The sequence below is a fragment of the Periophthalmus magnuspinnatus genome, chromosome 13, assembly GCF_009829125.3.
Source record: "Periophthalmus magnuspinnatus isolate fPerMag1 chromosome 13, fPerMag1.2.pri, whole genome shotgun sequence".
In the NCBI taxonomy this organism is placed as follows: Eukaryota; Metazoa; Chordata; class Actinopteri; order Gobiiformes; family Gobiidae; genus Periophthalmus; species Periophthalmus magnuspinnatus.
The window spans coordinates 18,010,808-18,030,450 of NC_047138.1; the positions used below are offsets into that span (position 1 = coordinate 18,010,808).

At 41.8% G+C, this 19,643-nt stretch overlaps 1 protein-coding gene across 4 annotated transcripts in view; it reads left to right on the forward strand.

The window, feature by feature from the left end:
- The window catches only part of mark4b (MAP/microtubule affinity-regulating kinase 4b), a 34,583-nt gene that overhangs the window by 9,278 nt on the left and 5,662 nt on the right, over positions 1–19,643 (forward strand). For 3 of the 4 annotated variants that reach the window (XM_033976505.2, XM_055226249.1, XM_033976507.2), the window contains exons 2-15: positions 934–1,131; positions 2,806–2,859; positions 4,761–4,809; positions 4,906–4,971; positions 5,328–5,398; positions 12,321–12,377; positions 12,632–12,868; positions 12,970–13,089; positions 13,294–13,393; positions 13,708–13,817; positions 14,672–14,849; positions 14,930–15,108; positions 16,049–16,152; positions 18,451–18,705. In XM_033976505.2, the coding sequence (XP_033832396.1) occupies positions 934–1,131; positions 2,806–2,859; positions 4,761–4,809; positions 4,906–4,971; positions 5,328–5,398; positions 12,321–12,377; positions 12,632–12,868; positions 12,970–13,089; positions 13,294–13,393; positions 13,708–13,817; positions 14,672–14,849; positions 14,930–15,108; positions 16,049–16,152; positions 18,451–18,705 (1,778 nt within the window). The remainder of the gene's footprint in view (positions 1–933; positions 1,132–2,805; positions 2,860–4,760; positions 4,810–4,905; positions 4,972–5,327; positions 5,399–12,320; positions 12,378–12,631; positions 12,869–12,969; positions 13,090–13,293; positions 13,394–13,707; positions 13,818–14,671; positions 14,850–14,929; positions 15,109–16,048; positions 16,153–18,450; positions 18,706–19,643) is intronic. The other variant, XM_033976506.2, reaches the window with a different exon arrangement.

A 19,643-nucleotide genomic window follows, 5' to 3' on the forward strand; every position in this document is an offset into this window, starting at 1 on the left:
CGCAGAAGTGTATGCACATTGCTGTAAAGTTGTAAAGTAGGCCTGGGCCGTCGGAACGTTTACAGGTTAATAATTATCGCGATAATATCGTTAATCGTGATTATTTTGGCCACGATAATCGTGAGTCTAAAATTTTATATCGTCCCATCCCTATTTCTGACTTCTCTGTAAAAATGGCTTTCCTGTCAGCACTGTGGTGATTAGAGGTGTAAATGGTTTACATATTCAGAAAGGTGAATGCCGTAGCTTTCATTTGATGTGTAGATTGTTTGTGTGGGTGACGCAGAAATACACGTACATTGCTGTAAAGTTGTAACGTAAAGGCCGTCGCGGGCGGGCCGTTGGAACGCTAAGTGGCTAAATTGTCGGCGCTCAAGTGACGGAAATGTAACCGAGAGAATCCGGTCATTTTTCAAAATATAAGATTTTTCAAAATAAACGATTGTTCAGACTCAGATAATAATTACAACGGAAATAATTAATTATTTCTTGGACGGCCGGTGGCCCGGTACCAATTGATCCACGGACCGGTACCGGTCCACGGCCCGGTGGTTGGGGACCACTGGTATAGTGCATTTTCAAAAGGGTTTACTTTTCAGTGCCTTTAGGTACTGAGTCCTTGGCATTAAGGACTGTAAAATGATATTATCATTTGTCATGGTATTTTCAGGTGCAACATATCGTACTTCAAACTGTGGTTTTATGACAGAGCTAGCCCACAGTTATCTCACACTTGTCTTTTCTCTGTGTGCCCAGTAGGTGGCGATGTATAGGGGCCATCATGTTAATGCTAACAGCAAACAGCGCACGTCCTGATTCTCTGACAATAAAATGCTTTATAACAAGTTGCATATTAAGTAACATACTTCAGATTATAGTTTCATGACAGCCCAGAGTTATCTCACACCTGTCTTTTCCTTCTTGTGTGCCCAGCAGGTAGCACTGTCCGGGGGCCAGTCGGATAAGGCATGTGCCTGGTCCAGTCGCTCACTGGGGGCCCGCTGTCGGAACTCCATCGCAGTGTGTTCAGATGAGCAGCCCCACATCGGGAACTACCGCCTCCTCAAGACCATTGGCAAGGGCAACTTTGCCAAAGTCAAACTGGCCCGCCACATCCTTACTGGCCGCGAGGTAACCACCTTCTGCTCTGCAAATAAATCAAGTTCCACCTTTGGTGAAATTACTTAATTTCTCAATATTAAACTGGTTTTACTATGTACTATGTAACTTTTCTGGTAAAGGGTCCGGTCCCTGCTTATCTCCAAGTTATTGCTTTGTAGCATGGTGACTGAGTGGCTAGCACTCATGCCTCACTGCAAAAAGAATCTGTGTTCAATCCCTGGGTCGGCAGACCTTGCTGTGTGGAGTTTGCATGTTCTCCTTGTGTCTGGGTGGATTTCCTCTATCAACCCAAACCAAACCGTACACCAGACGTGGGCAAACTACGGCCCAGGGGCCACACATGGCTCTTTGGGCTTATTGATTCGACAAGCTGAATGTGACCAAATTATATTAAAATAGGTAAAAGTAAACCTTGTTCAAAGTTTTTCTGCTCTGTTTATTTAACTGAAATGTAATAAATTCATTATTAATTTAATTAATGCATTTGGAAAACAATTTATACAATGAGCCTTGTATATTCATGCTTTGCTACATGTTATAAGCCAAATATCTATTGTAATATATACATATATCCTAGCTTGGCCCCTCTGTAAAATTTTAGAACCCATTATGACCTGAGTGTCAGAAAGTTTGCCTACCCCTGCCATACACCATAGGTCAAATCTTACAGCTAAAATCTGCTAGCTAGAGCTAGTCCCCTGGCAAAACACTGTGGCATCCAATCCTCCAGTGGCTTTGAAGGATGGGTCAAATGCAGAGGACACATTTCCATACGGGGTCAAAAAATTGTGCCTTATCTGGCCCAGAATGTTCTAGAATATGTTATGTTTATCTTGCATCTTGTCTTCACTGGAGGTTTTATTACTCCAAAAAAAACCTTGAAAAACATGCTGTGAGCCACTTCACCACAGAGCTGACCAGTACCCTGGTGGGGTACTTCTTGCCTCCATGTAGATGGTTGTGGACCCAAAAATTTACTTAGTGAATATTTAAAGAACAAGATGTAAGATTTTGTTTTTTAAATGTAATAAACATGACCTGTCTTTGTCCCTAAATTTAATCTAAACATGTTCAAATCAAATATATTTTTGACTGATTACAGATAACAATTTAGTCTTTTAAGTTTACTCAGTTGATATATTCTCGGGCAGAATTATATCTGAGCCAAATCTAGAAAAATCATCTACTATAGCCTTTTGCAATTTGAGTGGATGCAATTGTAAATTACAAAAACTGGATTGTAAATGCTGCAATTTTTGAAGTACACCCAGGGGGTTATGTTCTAAAAATAATATTGTTTTAAGGCTGTAAAACCCCTCACCACACACTTTATACACTTTTCTCAGAGAGGCATTAACATTTTTTCACATTTCTCTCTTGTTTAAATGCTGATCTACAGTGATCTACAGTCTCTTTGCCAATCAGGACGCAGAACACAATGTGCATTCATACGCTGTAAAAATAAAATTTACAAAATTGCACAAAAATAATCCATGAAACAGCAAGGCCACGAAAGGTGAACCACTTTATAGTGAGGGACAACTGTACTGTACAAACATGTTCTGAAATATGATTCTTCTATTAGTTTGTCAATTTCTATTTTTTTGTCAATTCTTCTGGACATGTTTAAAATGTGAAGTTGGAAAACGTTCTGCTGTGACGTTTGCTTTCTCTTTTCTCTAGGTCGCCATAAAGATCATCGATAAAACACAGCTGAATCCCACTAGCTTACAGAAGGTAACCTAGAAACAAATACACAATACTTCTAATTTGAGCTCAGCAGGGCACATGCTCCTGGACATACAGTCATAATAGTGTGGCTAATGGGGTAGGAAGGGCATCTGGTGTAAAATACTGTCAAATTGCTCTATGACTGGTTTAATGTGGACATCATGAATGAAAAGAATCAAAATGGGTTGGGTTCACATTACACATTCTAAAATTATAAACATATAATTACTGGGCCTGTCCTGTTCTCAAAGCTTTATGTATTCTCTGTAGCATAAACTTTAGTGAAATATAATATTAGTTATAAGATTATAACAATTCAAAAACACATGAATGTTTTCAATTTAAAGGACTTCAAGCCCCAAAATGCCCTCCACCTGAAATTATGACAACAAATTCTTCAAGACGTGAATATTATAATAGATTCATCTCTTTGGCTTCATTATAAGTCATTGACCAGATCTGTTGTATGTATGTTGTTGTGAGTGTTGCCAAGGCAATGTCCATGCGGTGATACCTTCTGGGTGTGACTGCCCTGTCCTGCTCTAATCTGAATTAAAGGATGAACAAAAAAAGCTGGTTGTTGGCATGCAGGTGCAGTCTACTAGATCACCTGACTCTGCCCATAGACTGTATAAAGAAGTGGACTAAGTGAGTGTGATGTCACCCATAGCGTTCGGCTCAAGCCAAATGAAGCCAATGGAGGCTAGCAGTTATAGTGGCTAATCTGGAGCCCAGTTCTATATTTCGAAATCCGAGCGCATGTATCACAGTGACCAATGAGTCAATCAGGAGCGAGCTTGTTGAAGGTGCACGCCCTTTCCCGCCTGCACCACTGATTTGGAAGGGGGTGGGCACTTAGCAGCACTGTCAGTCAAATCAAAGAAGGCACCTGATTGTTGATGTTATTGTTTATATCTTGATTTGGGGACAAAATAACAAAATAAAAACCCCAGGATCATGTAGAGCAGGTTAATACATTTTAAGACCAACATGACTAGCCTGACAGCAGAGAGAGGGGCCATGTTTTTTCAGTAGAAAGTGAATTGGAGCCAGTGTTGATGGAGCCGAATCGTGCCCATGCTCACGTTCTATTTGTAAAGCAGCAGCTAGAAGGTTAGCTATGTCCATTTATGTATACAATCTATGTTGTCCATGTATGTATACAATCCTCTTGGCACTCTGCTCTTGCCTCACACCACAGTGCAGTATATACCCCAGTCTGTCTGAACAGGTGGAACAGACTATATGTTGTCTGTCTGGAGATATGTTCAATATTTGAGTGTATCTGCCAACAAACATCAGAATAGGCCCGTGAATATTGCCATAGTAGGCATTGCACAAAATATGATTACACAATAGGCAATGCACAAAATATGATTGCACAGTAGGGGAGAGCGATATGGCAAAAAAACATAATCATAATTTTCTGGGAGTCAGATCACAATTTGATTCTATCACTTCAAGTCATTTAAACTTTTTCTCTTTCTGTTGACTTTACTTACCTTACATGACCTTAAACTCTTCTGCTTTTTCTGAAACACTTCACACTTCACTGTGATTATTTAAATTCAAATGGTGAATGAATGATATCATCAAAATAGCAGATCGTCATATCGCCCAGCCCTAATGCACACAGCTCTTATAGGTTTGTTGTGAAACAGGGGTGTGGATGTGTCTGGCCTACATATTGTACCAAAAATATTGACTTTATCGACATTGACTGTGGAAAAATCCCCACATCTGTCGATCTCAAGCTCCTAGACATGTTTAAAATTTGCACTTTCAACTGATTATTGCAAATCTAGTCATAATACTTACTCTGTGAATGGCCCTGCCCTAATCAGGAATCTCTTAACAGCATAGCAAAGCAGAAAGCTCAAGTATACATTTTGTCTGTCTGTCCTCAGCTATACCGGGAGATGCGCATCATGAAGACTCTGAACCATCCCAACATAGGTGAGCTGTATCACATGTTTGGCCAACCCTGACCTGCTGATGCCTGACCTCTCACCCCTGATCTCTCATCCCTGACTTCTCACTTTTCCTTTACAGTCCAACTGTTTGAGGTGATTGAAACAGAGAAGACCCTGTACCTGGTCATGGAGTACGCCAGCGGAGGTGAGCTAGTCTGCACACGCACCTCTGTCTGTCTGCAAACGCACCTCTGTCTGTCTGCACACGCACCTCTGTCTGTCTGCATGCCCCTCTGTCTGTCTGCGCATGCCCCTCTGTCTGTCTGCGCATGTCCCTCTGTCTGCCTGCGCACACCCCTCTGTCTGTCTGCGAACGCCCTTCTGTCTGTCTGCGAACGCCCTTCTGTCTGCATACGCATCTCTGTCTGCCTGCACATGCCCCTCTGTATGGCCATGCCCCTCTGTCTGGCCATGCCCCTCTGTCTGTCTGCACACGCCCCTTTGCCAGACTACATGTATATAGATTGTTTCTACAGTGTATTGTTTGTTGTGCTGCTGCAGGTGAAGTGTTTGACTACCTCGTGGCTCACGGCCGAATGAAGGAGAAGGAGGCTCGAGCCAAGTTTAGACAGGTTAGTCAGTCTCTGTACTCACGCCATTCTAGGGTTGTCAAAAGTATCAGAAATCAAATACTAACTGATACTAAAACTATGAACCTTTACTGAATAGCTTTAGAATGATCTTGAGCTGTATCAGAACAAGTATAAGACCATGGAAAAGTATATGCCCATGGACTACTATGGAACCTACCTGGATGCCTGAGGGATTAGATCTAAAACCACATATAGTGGGACTATTATGGTTGGATTTTGTTGAGTGGTTGAATATTGCATTAAATTGAATCGTCTGCGGGTGTTATTTGATGAATGTCTGTTTTTAATTAAGCCTGTTAGATCTGGGTGTATGATGGAGGATAACTTTTTCAATTCGATGAGCTAATTCTTTTGTAAATGATTTTAAAGTCAGCGTTGATAAGAGAGATGGGCCAGTACTTTGAGGGTAGTGTTGGATCTTTGTTGGGTTTTGGGATGAGTGAGATTATTGCATTGTTCATGTGTATGGGTAATCTGTTTGTTTCTTTAATTTCAATAATGAGGCAAAGGAACAATGGAGAGAATGGTCCAGAAATGCTTGTAGAACTCAGCAGGAAAGCCACCAGGTCCTGGGGCCTTGTTGTTGGGTATTAATTTGATTGCAGTGTGTAGTTCCTTGTCGTTTATAGGAGCCTCAAGCATGCTTATTTGGTCTTGTGAGAGCTTTGAGAGTAATATTGTTTAGAAAGACATTTATGTCTGATTGTTCGGTTATTTTGTCTGATGAGTATAGGGATGTATAAAAGTCCTTGAATATGTGGTTTATTTCTTCTGGTGACTGTGTTGGCTTTCCTTCGGAGTCCTTAATACTAACAATTATAGCTTTTTCTTTATTTCGCTTTATTTGATTAGCTAGATATTTGCCTCATTTATTATTGTGGTGGAAGTGCTCTTGTCATAGTCTGTGTATCATAAATTTGGTTTTACTATTAATAAAATGATTGAACTTGTAATTATGCTGCCTTAGTTTGTCTTGTATTTTTCTGTGGAGTTGTTTGCATTTATGGTTTCCTGTTGATTTATTTTCTGTTCCAGTTCATTTTGTTCTGTTGTTTTATGTGGGTTCGAGTTATTCCAAATAAATGTTATTGGGACATGATCATTGATAACAATGTGGTGTATTGTGGGATTTGTGATGTTTGATATTATTGAGTTAGTAACAAGGAAATGAGCAATGCAAGATTAGGACCTATGGACTGGGGAGTAGAAGGAGTATTGCCTTGCTGTTGGGTTTTAATGTCGCCAGCTATCGCTTAGGCCCATTTCATTCATATATTGTTTATACTTCAGTGTATTGTGATCTTTTATGGGATAGGTCGATTGATGGGTTTATAAGAGTGTTAAAGTCACCTTTAACAATGACAGAGCAGTTTGAGTGTAGGGACAGGGATGTGAAGAAGTTATGGGAGAAAGTCAGGTTGTCTGTGTTTGGTCCATATAGGTTTCCAGTTGTTATAGAGTTATTGTTAATTGAGATATTGACTATTATAAAACGTCCTTCTGGGTCTGAAATTGCGGTTTTGTGAGTGCATGTGAGTTTCTTGTTTATGAGAATGGGTAGTCCTCTTTGCTTTGAGTTGAAATCAGCAGAATAAATGCTGTTAAATTGGTGTGTCTGATGTTCAGTGATACAAATTTAAGCAAAGACATTTCAGGTTGAAAACGTCATCTGTGTGAAATTATGATGTTGTGTTTTGAGTGTGTGTGTGTGAGTGTGTGTATGTGTTCTTGGGGGGGTAAGAGTGGTGCGGTTGGGGTCATCTATTGGGCAGTGTATAGTACCTTTTGAAAAGAGCCATATCGTTGACGAAGAGTCTCTGTATAACTGTCCCTCAATGTATAGTTTGTCCACCACCAGATATGCGCATTTATGGTTTTTTCTGCTGTTCTTCAATATGGGATACAGTGTCTTTCTGCACTCCTGTATTTCCTCGGGGAATTGGTCATTTAGTCCACATGTAGTGCCTTTTAGCTGTTTGCCCCTGCTTTTCACCAGTTCCCTGTGTTTGAAGTGCTCAAACTTGGCCACTAGGGGTCTGGGTCCTTTTTTTGAAGTGGGTCCGATACGGTGTACTCTGAGGAATGTTATGTTGTTAACTGTGTCTGGTGCAAGTTTGAGTTGGGCTCTCATGAATTCCTTAAACGTTTCCTCGTCTTTGTTTTCCTGTATTCTGGAGAATATGATGTTGTCCTGCATGCTCCGAGTTTGAAGGTCTAATATCCATCCATCCATTTTCTTCTGCTTATCCGCGGCCGGGTCGCAGGGGTAGCCATCTAAGCAGGGACTCCAAGACTTCCCTCACCCCAGACACGTCCTCCAGCGCCAGCCGAGAGACATAGTCCCTCCAGCGTGGCCCAGGTCTAATATGGTTTCATTTAATGATCTGCTATGTCACATGTGTCAAACTCAAGGCCTGTGGGCCAAATGCGGCCCGCCACGTCATTTTATGTGGCCCGTGACAAAGAAAATAAAGTATGTCAGTTTATCAGGAGATACACAGTTAAACAGACATTTTTTCATGTCTATGCAAATCCATATGCGATATTTGTAACTTGAGTAAGTAATAAATCTAGAAACCACTTAGCGTTCCGACGGCCCGCCCGGGAAAGCCGTTTTTACAGAGAAGTCAGAAATGTGGATTTGCACTGCACTTACCATTTAGTGCTCTGGTTCTGTCAAACATCAACATATTCACACAAAGTTGGTCTCATTCGTTTCGTAAAGGTCCAGAGAATATAATCCAGTCAAGAAATTATGTCCACAAAGGAAGTTAGAGCCTCCATGTCCAATCTGCTGCAGGAAAGTGAAATCTGTTCCGTCACTTCTCTGCATTTCTTTTGTCAGTTTCAGGCATAATACACTTCTGACAGCGCCAACTTTATTCCTCAGCACAAAACAAACTTGTTAGCTTGTGATTGACACCAAAGTTGGCCAATAAGGTGGGGGCTGTGGGTTACTGGAGCCGCGGACAGTGAATGAGAGCTACAGATGACTGAAAGAGTACGCCCCACTCTCCCCCTTGTAGAATCAAGCTGTTACATTACACACGTTTAGTGATGTTTTCCTCTTAAAGCCCATGAACTGTGGAACACGCTGATGCGTGACATGCAGTGGTTTACTGTAAACAGACGGAGTTTGCTGCGTGCGTAAAAACATGAGACTGGATATAAAGATCCGCGCGTAAAATTACGCAATTTTACGCAGCAGTTTTGCGTTTTAAACATGACGAAACGGACAAAACAAAGGAAGTGCGCGACCGAGGACACTGTGGATGTTTGTACAAGTTAAACTAGAGGCATCTCGGACCCGGAGCGGTTCGTGGAACCGAGTGAAGATCTCATGGTGGACTCAGGAGTAGAGGGACCTTATGTTTTCATGGACTGGATGCTGTTCCTGATCGGTAAGCGTGGTTTATTCTGCTATTCACTTAATTGTGGGTCAAATGTGTATCATGTGTAATCATTAGCATTAGCTAATGCCAATCTGCGCCCCCCGACCACCACCAATCATCACGCACACACCACTTGGGTGAAGTGTCTTGCCTAAGGACACAATGACAGAACTAAGGACACAATGACAGAAATTGGTCCGAGTGGGACTCGATCCTCCAACCTTCGGGTTCGGGTTGCCACTGTTGCAGAATGACTGTCTCCACTGTTGCAGAATGACTGTCTCACTGTACAATCATGTACAGTGTGTTCTCAGTTTCCAGTGTGTGTTTGTTTACATTTTGAAGTGTGTGTGTTTGTTGATTGTTTGTAGTGTGTAGTTTGTAAATATATATTTATTTTGACCCATAGCACTTGTTTTGACTGTATTTTATATACAAATATACATTTTATATTGTGTTTTGATATGATATATAAATGTACAGTAATAGAGCAGCTGGGTGTGCAGATACAGATTCCTCTCAGTGTGAGTTTTCAGTAGAGCCCTCGTTGATGTCTGTGGGTTGAAACATTCAAAAGTTATTGCACTTTTTCCAAACGTTCTCCAAATGTCTTCATTCGGATAGGTTTGGAGAGGCCTGGACTTACTCATGATAAAATGATTGTAAAACTCTCATTTTTATAGGTATTGACCTCAAATTTGAAATGTAAGTGGTCAACAGTCTTGTCAGTTGAGGTATGGTGTATTTTTGTCCCCAGCTCCCCACTGCAGCTTTCTACACCTTCATTTTCACAATTTTTTTTTGGCGAGGATGACAATTTTTTTTTTTTTATGTGTGTTCCAAAGTGTATAAATGCTCAGCAGACAAACTTACAGTGATTCTGACGCCTGTGGGTAAAACTATAGGGTGTTACCTTTACAAAGACCCCAAACTAGTGCAGTTACTACTGAGGGTTCAATAATGGTGATTATTTTAATTTGGAGAGGTCAGAACAAAGGCAATTTCACCAAAATCACCCGGAATGCTAAGGGGTTAATTAACAAGATTAAAACGTAGTGACATTTATCTTACAGTTACATCTGGCCCTTTGAGAGCAACCATTTTGTTGATGTGGCCCTCGGTGAAAATGAGTTTGACACCCCTGTGCTATGTTGTTTGACCAGGTCCAGTTTGCCTTTGAGAGATTTAACTGACATTTTGAGTTCTGTATTAGATTGAACTAGAGAAACTTTTGATCGTGAGTGAAATCAAGGTTGTGACGCAGCTCCTTAATTTTATTGTGAAGTGCAGGTCCGAGTTTGTTGTTGATGCTATCGAGTAAACTGACCTGAATCTCAGTCATTTTGAGATAATATATATATATAATATATATCTGTGGCAGAGTCTGTTTTCTTGCGTTTGTTTTGCTGGTGTTGATTGTAGTAGTTATGTGTCAGGATGCTGTGATGTGTCAGTTTAGTGTTGAGATGTTTTTATAGTCTTTCTTATCTTATGGTAATTTAAGCTTGCTTGATAAGTTGTATTTCCTTGTTGTGATCTCCCTTCAACGTGACATCGTGCTCACTCTTGCGATAGCCTGCTCTGCTCTCCTGAGCTAGTCCCACTAGGTCCAACTAGATCTCCTCTCCATGATCCCAACTGATCCAACTTCAAACTGGTTCCAATCTCTCAACTCTATAATATCAAAATTCTACTAGCAAAATAAAACTTAAATCACAAGGTGGACTTAGAACACCAAACTTTTTTCATTACTCAGTAGCAATGCAACTGCAATATATTTTCAAATGGACTCACTCTCACCCATCAGACAACATCTGGTCCGATATTGAGCAGGCAATTTGTGATGGCATCCCAATATGTGACCTCCCATTCCAAGCCCATATTGCAAAATTTAGCTCAAATACAGACAAATGCACCATCTGCACACAAAACCCCATCGACATCTACATCCATGCCTTATGGTTCTGATCACCTGTGTTCCAATTTTAGAGACAGGTGACAGAATCACTCTCTACCCTCTTGGACTGCTGCATCCCTGACTCTCCCTCAATCTGCCTACCAGGAGACATATCCCATATTACCGTAGAACCAACTGAAACTAAACTGCTCCTACTAGCCACAACTATAGCCAAGAAAACAATATTTATCAACTGCAAGTCAAAAGACAAAATTACCCTCAGTCAATGGAAAAATCTACGTCTAGAATACATCTCCATAGAACAATCATTCACAATTACCGACACAACAGAATCCCCCCTAACTGGAATGCCCTCTTACACTTTTTGCAAAACAGCTAAACTCACTTAACTACAGATTCTTGTTTATTTTATTATAATTATTATTACTACTACTATTATGTATTTTGTTTTTCTTCTGTTATATATGTACTTTTTCTCATGTTTTCTGTGTTAAAAGTGGATCCTAAATTATGATGATTGCTATTGTTTTATTATTTTTTGGTATATTTTTATGACTTAGATGACTCTTCATTTCAGCATAATTAACCATTAATAATATATTATGGTATACACTCTCGCCATCATTATTACCATTTCAAGCAGTTTTAACCACTGCTCTTATTCTGATCAATTTATCAAACACATACCAGCTTGACACTCATACTATTTTCTACTTCTTTTACTTTTTCTTTCTTTCTTTTTTGTTCTTTCTTCTTCTATTATTATTATGATCACTATCATTATTCATTTTAATGAATAATATTTTATTTATTTATACTGTTGTTTTTATCTGATTTCCAAAAAAACAACAACAAATTGGCTTAGTTGAATATACGGGGAAGGCCACAAGCCAGGTTTGAAGCCATCCCCCAGCAGAGAGCAGACCCACCCCTGACCAGGTCAGAGGTTTGCTCCGAAGGGGCGGATGGTGTACTGCTCGGCTAGCTGCCTCACTATGTTTGTATGTCTTGCAATAAATAAAATAAATTAAAAAAAAGATATAAGACCACATGGTAATTTATCTATATCTATTTTCTATTTATCCGTATCTCTTTCATTATTTATATTGTAAAATTATTTTATATCATTATTAGTATTATTGTCGTATTGAAATCAATACTGAGTAGATTTTTTAGTATCAAAATCCAGTTTAAAATTTTACACTACACCATGCACAGTCCTACCGACTAGGGCTGGGAAATATGGTAAAAAATAAAATCTTTTTTTTTCTTTTCTTTTCTTTTGCAGCACACATTGGACTATTACGATTTTAATCGATTTTAATCAAAGTAAAACAGGGGAACGGGGGAAAATCTTTACATTTTCATTTCATTCTTATCATTGCACTATAACCCTGCTTTGCAAGTAAGAGTCAGGTGTAAACATCTTTCATAATACTCCTTGACTTTATTATTTTTGCTATTTTTCAAAATCTTGATCATCAAAAACACAAATTAATCAAATTAATTAGATTAATTGCCCAACCGTACTACAGACCTACAGAGACTGCTCCTGTGTCCTGTTCTGCTCTCATCTGTGTGCTCTCCACAGATCGTCTCTGCGGTACACTACTGCCACCAGAAGAACATCGTCCACAGGGACCTGAAGGTACACACTTAGGAGAACAATGCCTACACTGCTTAACCTTAATACCCACACTGACTGCACATATCCAGTCAAGATAGTCCCCCCTGGGCCACCTTAGCTACCAGAAAGTATTCTTTATTTATCTCAATTTCCCATGGGAATTTAATAAGTTGTAAAACCTGTTTATCACATTACGTCTTTATTTACAATGAATGGTTGATGTGACTACATTGGGGCGTGTATGGGCAGGTGAACACAAGGGCTTGCTGTTACAGGCAGAGAACCTGCTGCTGGATGCAGACGCTAATATAAAGATTGCAGACTTTGGCTTCAGTAATGAGTTCAGCGTGGGCAGCAAACTGGACACGTTCTGTGGTTCCCCACCCTATGCCGCTCCAGAGCTGTTCCAGGGAAAGAAGTACGACGGGCCTGAAGTGGACATCTGGAGCCTGGGAGTCATCCTGTACACGCTGGTCAGCGGGTCACTGCCCTTTGATGGACAGAACCTCAAGGTCAGTCATGCATGCTCATGGCATTGTCACAAAATTGTAGTTGCTGCAGTAACCCCTTTGACATGAGTGCCCCCTGCTGTTTGTGTGTATGCCTGTTGTAGGAGCTGCGAGAGCGCGTGCTGCGCGGCAAGTACCGCGTGCCTTTCTACATGTCCACAGACTGTGAAGTCATCCTGCGCCGCTTCCTTGTGCTCAACCCCACCAAGCGCTGCTCACTGGAGGTTGGTCTGTACATATAACACTGCTAACGTTACTCTGAACTGCATGAACTGCATTACCCCAAAATATCTTGGTGAGAAATATTCAAATATATGGACATAGGCACTAAAAGAAAAGGGAATCACCTCCTACCGTAATGATAGAAGCTTTACTCTATGGATGGCCTTATGATTTCATAATCTTTACCTCTGTTTCTTTTGGATCAGCAAATCATGAGAGACAAGTGGATAAATGTGGGCTACGAGGGGAACGAGCTGAGACCTCACACAGAGCCTGCAGAGGACTTCAGCGACACCACTCGCATCGGTGAGAGTCACACCTGCCCTGCCATCCGTCTTGCCTTCCCCTGCCTTGCCAACACTTCCCCTACCTACCCTGCATACACCTGCCTGCACGTGCCCTGCTTGTTTGTGGAGTGAACACTGCGTTGCTGTATGAATGTGTGAGTGGTGGCTGTAGTGCCCAGCTGGAGGTAGAAGTGTGTGTGTATGGGTCAATTCACAATATATGCGCTTCTGTCCTTTTGGCCCTGACAAATGTAAGATCCAAGATTTAAAAGTAAAATGACCATACTCTTCAGACAAAACATGACTGAAGGGATGATGCCTTGTGCCCTGCAGATGTGATGGTGGGGATGGGTTTCAGCAGAGACGAGATCCAAGAGGCTCTGAATGGACACAAGTACAATGAGGTGACCGCCACCTACCTGCTGCTGGGACGCGCCGGTCAGGTCAGTACCCAGTCTGTCTCTGGCCCATCTGGTCAATACCCAGCCCAGTCTGCCTCTGGGCCAGTCAGGTCAGTACCCAGCCTGCCTCTGGGCCATGCCTGTCAGGTTACTACCCAACCTTCTCAGCTCAAAATTTCTCAAAATCTTCACTTATTTTAAAAACAGCTCTACTCTACTCTAGCTGATTGATCAGTGCAGTCATGATACGTGAAACCGCTTCTTGTGCGCGCTCTCAGGGGAGCAGAACACTACTACACATGGTCTGTGGGCAGCACAGTCACCGGATGTATCCAGCTGCTGAGGCTAATCTCGGAAAACATGCCACTGAGCTCGGTCCATTCGCTTAAACGGTTGGTCATGTATAGGCCCCATGTCTGGGCTACAATGCTCAGAGGGAGGGGTAGGTAGCCAGAACCCTTTCCAAAGCCAGCACCAGAATATCTGCAAACCTCTGGGTTACTGGAAGTTTGTGGCACTGCTTAGGCAGGTCTTCTGCAGGTTTTGGCTCAATAGTTACATTATTCATACAGCAATATCACTTTTTTAGAAGTTTTTTAGAGTGAACATGTAGTCTGTAACACTGAGTCTCACAGAAACCCTGTGCCTGTGGCCTGTTATATAAGTCTGTTATTTTTAAGATGATGTTAATCCCTTCCATGTACGGTGTAATAGTCCTATACTAAGATATCATTTCAACTTCAAGTTGGAGCTTCCTTGTGAAAAAAATATATACTTATTTCAAATTGCAGTATATTTCACACAGTAAATATTTATCAAACAAAAGGTATGGGAAATTAGTGATACTCACTCCTGATTGTCTTTGTATATTAAGTCTATATTATCCTGCCTTACAGAAGGAGGGCAGTGAGTTGCGCTCAGGTAGCACCCTGAATTTAGCCCGAGCCCGGAACATCACCAATGGGACCAGTAAGCCCTCCTCCTCCTCCTCCTCCTCGGGGACGTCCTCCTCCAGCCACAAGCCTGTGCGCAGTGCCTCCACATACCACCGCCAAAGACGCCACTCAGACTTCAGTGAGACCCACACCCCCACATGTCTCCTTGTGTGTCCCAAGTCTCCTGCTTCTCTCAAGCTCTACTGCTTCTGCTTTCAGGTGGCCCCTCACTGCCTGGGACCACACAGCCACGCCGCAGTCCCAGCACAGTGACCGAAGGACTGAAGGAGGGGCGCAAGACAGGCACCCCCACCCCGCCAAGCCCCATGGTCAGCTCTGCACACAACCCCAACAAGGCCGAGATCCCAGACCGACGCAAAGAGGCCAACTCCACCCCAGTAAGGTCCACTCTACTACCAATTTGCTGTGGTCTGTTCAAATGTAGGATAATGAACTCATCATTCAAATATGGCCAGGGAGGTTCTGAAACATTTCGGTACTGTTCTATTGAAACCAAGAGAGTCTTAGAGAAGAACATCCAATCAGACAGAGGTGGGCGATAGATGCTTCACAAGAGAACATCCTACCTGGCATATCTTCAAAACAATGTCAGTATTAAAGAAGGGATATTATGTTAAGTCCTTTTTTAGCTCTAGATGTCATTCATGCATGTTTTGAGTATTTTAGCGATCTCGAATAGTGGACCGTATACTAACCCTCCTTATGGTTGTTTGTAAGATTCTATGTAATGCTCAGTTCACAAGCCTATGTCACCCATGCTCCCGCACAACAATTCTCCATAAATGTGCATGAACAAGATGCAAAACTGTACACAACTTTACAAACCTGATGCAGTGTGCAGTAGTTTCATTAGCGGGATGCATGCTGATTGTGTTGTGATGTCACTTTGAAGGTGGAGGTGACTTAGCTTGGAGAGCAAAGGGAGGGGGCACTCAGATCGCCAAAAACAAAAGTGAAATTTATAAAACATGTCAATTCGTTGTTTTTGGCCATTAGCGTTTTCAAAACAGTAAAAGGTAACTTGTTGATCCAAATATTAGTAGTAGTTAATACCCCATCTAAGTAATGTACTCTAAGTATGTTTGTGGTTGCAGTCCAGTCACTTCACATTTGACATTTGAAATGTCAGCTATGTGACGGGCACTTTTTAAGACAGTTTGGATGAAATACAAAAATATTTGATTGAATATTATTAAAATGGTTAAAATTAAGACAAGGATTTTTGCCAGTAGTGTCTAATCCTACCATAAGATATCACTTGATGAGGTTGTTTTTTCAATTGGGTGTGTCCCTGATGTAGCTCGTGGCTCTTTGCAGGTGAGCGCACCATCTAGTGCCATGACACGGAGGAATACTTATGTGTGCACGGAGCGCTCCAGCTCTGACCGACACACACTGCTGCACAATGGGAAGGAGAACAGGTGAGCAGCCTGGAAACTTTGGAGCCATGGGAAACTGGCAAATGTTACACTGGTTGTGTGGTTCTAGTACTAGAGTTTAGAATAGCTCCGCACATATTGTCCATACCCAACATAGTCTCCATATAGACCCAACCCAAGCCTGTGTACTTTGGCAGAGGTAGAACCAGGGTTAAGTTTAAGTAACCTTGAGCTCTAATGTTTCATGCATTTACTAGCAGCATGGTGGTAGAGCTAATGCATTTTCATGATCTACCTGCAGACAGCAGCTGTCTCCGGTACACTGCCCAGCCCCATTCTGTTGGTCTTTATGCTCTGAAAGAACTTTTATTTCTGAAAGAGCAAAAAGACCATCTTCTCCTCCATTCCTCTTTCTTCCCATGCCTTAGATAATCCATGTTCTTTCATCTTTTCTCCTCTCCTGATGGCTGCTCTCAGCGTGGAGCTATGGTAAAAGAGGAGGATGCAGCAGTGCCCTGACAGGCCCTGTTGCACACTGCACACTGCTGTAGTGGATGTCACATGGTCCCTGTCTGTGGCCTAGTTGCACTGTAGTGTTTAGTGGAGCATTATAAACCACGGCCCAAGGCAAAGTCTGCTAATGCACCAGTCTACATCTGTGCCCACTCACCAGCATGTCATGTCAGGGTCATTAGACATTCATTATAATTATACATACAGTGGGTATGGAAAGTATCCTTAAATTTTTCACTCTTTGTTATATTGTAGCCATTTGCTAAAATCATTTAAGTTAATTTAAGTTCATTTTTTCCTCATTAATGTACACACAGCACCCCATATTGACAGAGAAACACAACATTTTTGAAATGTTTGCGGATTTATTAAAAAAGAAAAACTGAAATATCACACAGCCATAAGTATTCAGACCCTTGGCTGTGACCCTCATATATTTAACTCGGGTGCTGTCAATTTCTTCTGATCATCCTTGAGATGGTTTTACACCTTCATTGGAGTCCACCTGTGTTTGATTATATTGATTGGACTTGAGTAGGAAGGCCACACACCTGTCTATATAAGACCTTACAGCTCACAGTGCATTTCAGAGTAAATGAGAATTATGAAGTCAAAGGAACTGCCTGAAGAGCTCCGAGACAGAATTGTGGCAAGGCACAGATCTGGCCATGGTTACAAAAAAATTTCTGATGCACTTAAGGTTCCGCACAGTGGAGCACAGTGGCCTCCATAATCCTTAAATGGAAGATGTTTGGGACAATCAGAACCCTTCCTAGAGCTGGCCGTCCGGCCAAACTGAGCAATCGAGAGAGAAGAGCCCAAAGATCACTGTGGCTGAGCTCCAGAGATGGAGGCGGGAGATGGGAGAAACTTCTACAAAGTCAACCATCACTGCAGGTCTCCACCAGTCGGGGCTTTATGGCAGAGTGGCCCGCTGGAAGCCTCTCCTCAGTGCAAGACACATGAAAGCCTCCATGGAGTTTGCTAAAAAAAGACCTGAAGGACTCCAAGATGGTGAGCAATAAGATTTTCTGGTCTGATGAGACCAAGATAGAACTTTTTGGCCTTAATTCTAAGCAGTATGTGTGGAGAAAACCAGGCACTGCTCATTACCTGTCCAATACAGTCCCAACAGTGAAGCATAGTGGTTTTTCAGCTGCAAGAACAGGACGACTGGTTGCAATTGAAGGAAAGATAAATGCGGCCAAGTACAGGGATATCCTGGATGAAAATCTTCTCCAGAGTGCTCAGGACTTCAGACCTTCCAACAAGACAATGACCTTAAGCACACAGCTAAAATAACAAAGGAGTGGATTCAGGACAACTCCATGACTGTTCTTGAATGACCCAGCCAGAGCCCTGACTTAAACCCAATTGAGCAACTCTGGAGAGATCTGCCCACCAATGTTCACATCCATCTGGACAGAACTGAAGAGGATCTGCAAGGATTCCCAAATCCAGGTGTGAAAAAACTTGTTGAATCATTCCCAAAAAGACTAATGGCTGTATTAGCTCAAAAATGTGCTTCTACAAAATACTGAGCAAAGGGTCTGAATACTTATGGCCTTGTGATATTAGTTTTTCTTTTTTAATAATTCTGCAAAAATTTTAACAATACTGTGCTTCTTTGTCAAAATGGGGTGCTGTGTGTACATTAATGAGGAAAAAACAGAACTTAAATGATTTAGCATATATAACAAACATACATATAACAAACATAACATATATATAACAAAGAGTGAAAAATTTAAGGGGGTCTGAATACTTTCTGCACCCACCGTAAGATTTTGTAGACTTACTGTGACTGACCACTTGTGTTTCCTCCAGCTCTGGGTCCTACCGCCTGCCCCCCGCATCTCCCTCTACCCACAGTATAGCAGGGGCCTCTGGGGTGAGTTCCTCACGCCTCTCACGGGGCTCCACTGTCCGGAGCACCTTCCATGGGGGCCAGCTTCGCAGACCCCCAACACACGCGCCCCCCTCCTCCCCGACACCATCCCACGACTCCAGCCTGTCAAGCAACGCCCGCTCCAGAGGCACCACAAACCTGTTGAGCAAACTCACTTCCAAGCTGAGCCGCAGGTAAGGCCTGGACCCCATAGCCCACTGTGTCACTGTTGAATATGTACGTGCTTTATTCACATGTAGAGTTTGCTGCTGATGCCCTCCCAGATGTTAACAATACTAAACCATCAGCCTCAGGAGGTCTAACAGCTACACATGGAAGAGATCCTCACACATCGCCTGGGGCTGAGCTGCACAGCTAAACTGATCAACTGTTTGGTGGATTTTAGGCTTTAGGCAAACCTTATTGATCTGTAAGGGGAATGACTAGCACACATATTACAAACAGCAAAAAGTCAATACAATAAACATCTAATTATAAAAGACAGACTGTTTTAAGTCATTCCATATTCAGGGGTGTTGACAGCACCCCCTACTGGCTAAGCTGCAGACTCTTGCCTCAGGGCTGTTGTGTGACTGGCTCTGTGTCAGACCTGGGTCTATCTCCTTATTCATGGATGTATACACACGTCTTTACAGTTGTTGACCTTTACTTCATCACTATAGGGGTTATGCAGTGACATCAATTTATTTGAAAAATGTCCTTCAACATTCTGACTGTGGTAGAACTATGGGTAGTGCAACAGACAAAATGTATTTCTTTACTTTTTCTTGACTAATGTTTGTCCAGGAAACTTTTTTTTGTTTTGTTTTTTAAATTGAAATTGGCTTTATACAGCAAAATGGATACAGCATTTTCCCTCTTGTTTATTTTTTCACTGGTACTACTACGTTGACTTGATTGTTTTGTTTTACATGTCAGGTACAAACTAAATATTTAGCACAGTTGTAGACTTTAAACTGTAGCAGCTCTTTCACTTTTTAGTTGTTGACGCTCATATAATGTTGCCACTATATATAAAAATAAAATATAAATATAACAATTCAGTTGTGATGTTACCTGCATATCCTCTATAGGTGTGTTGGCTACTGTAGACCCAGGTCTGTTCCTTTGG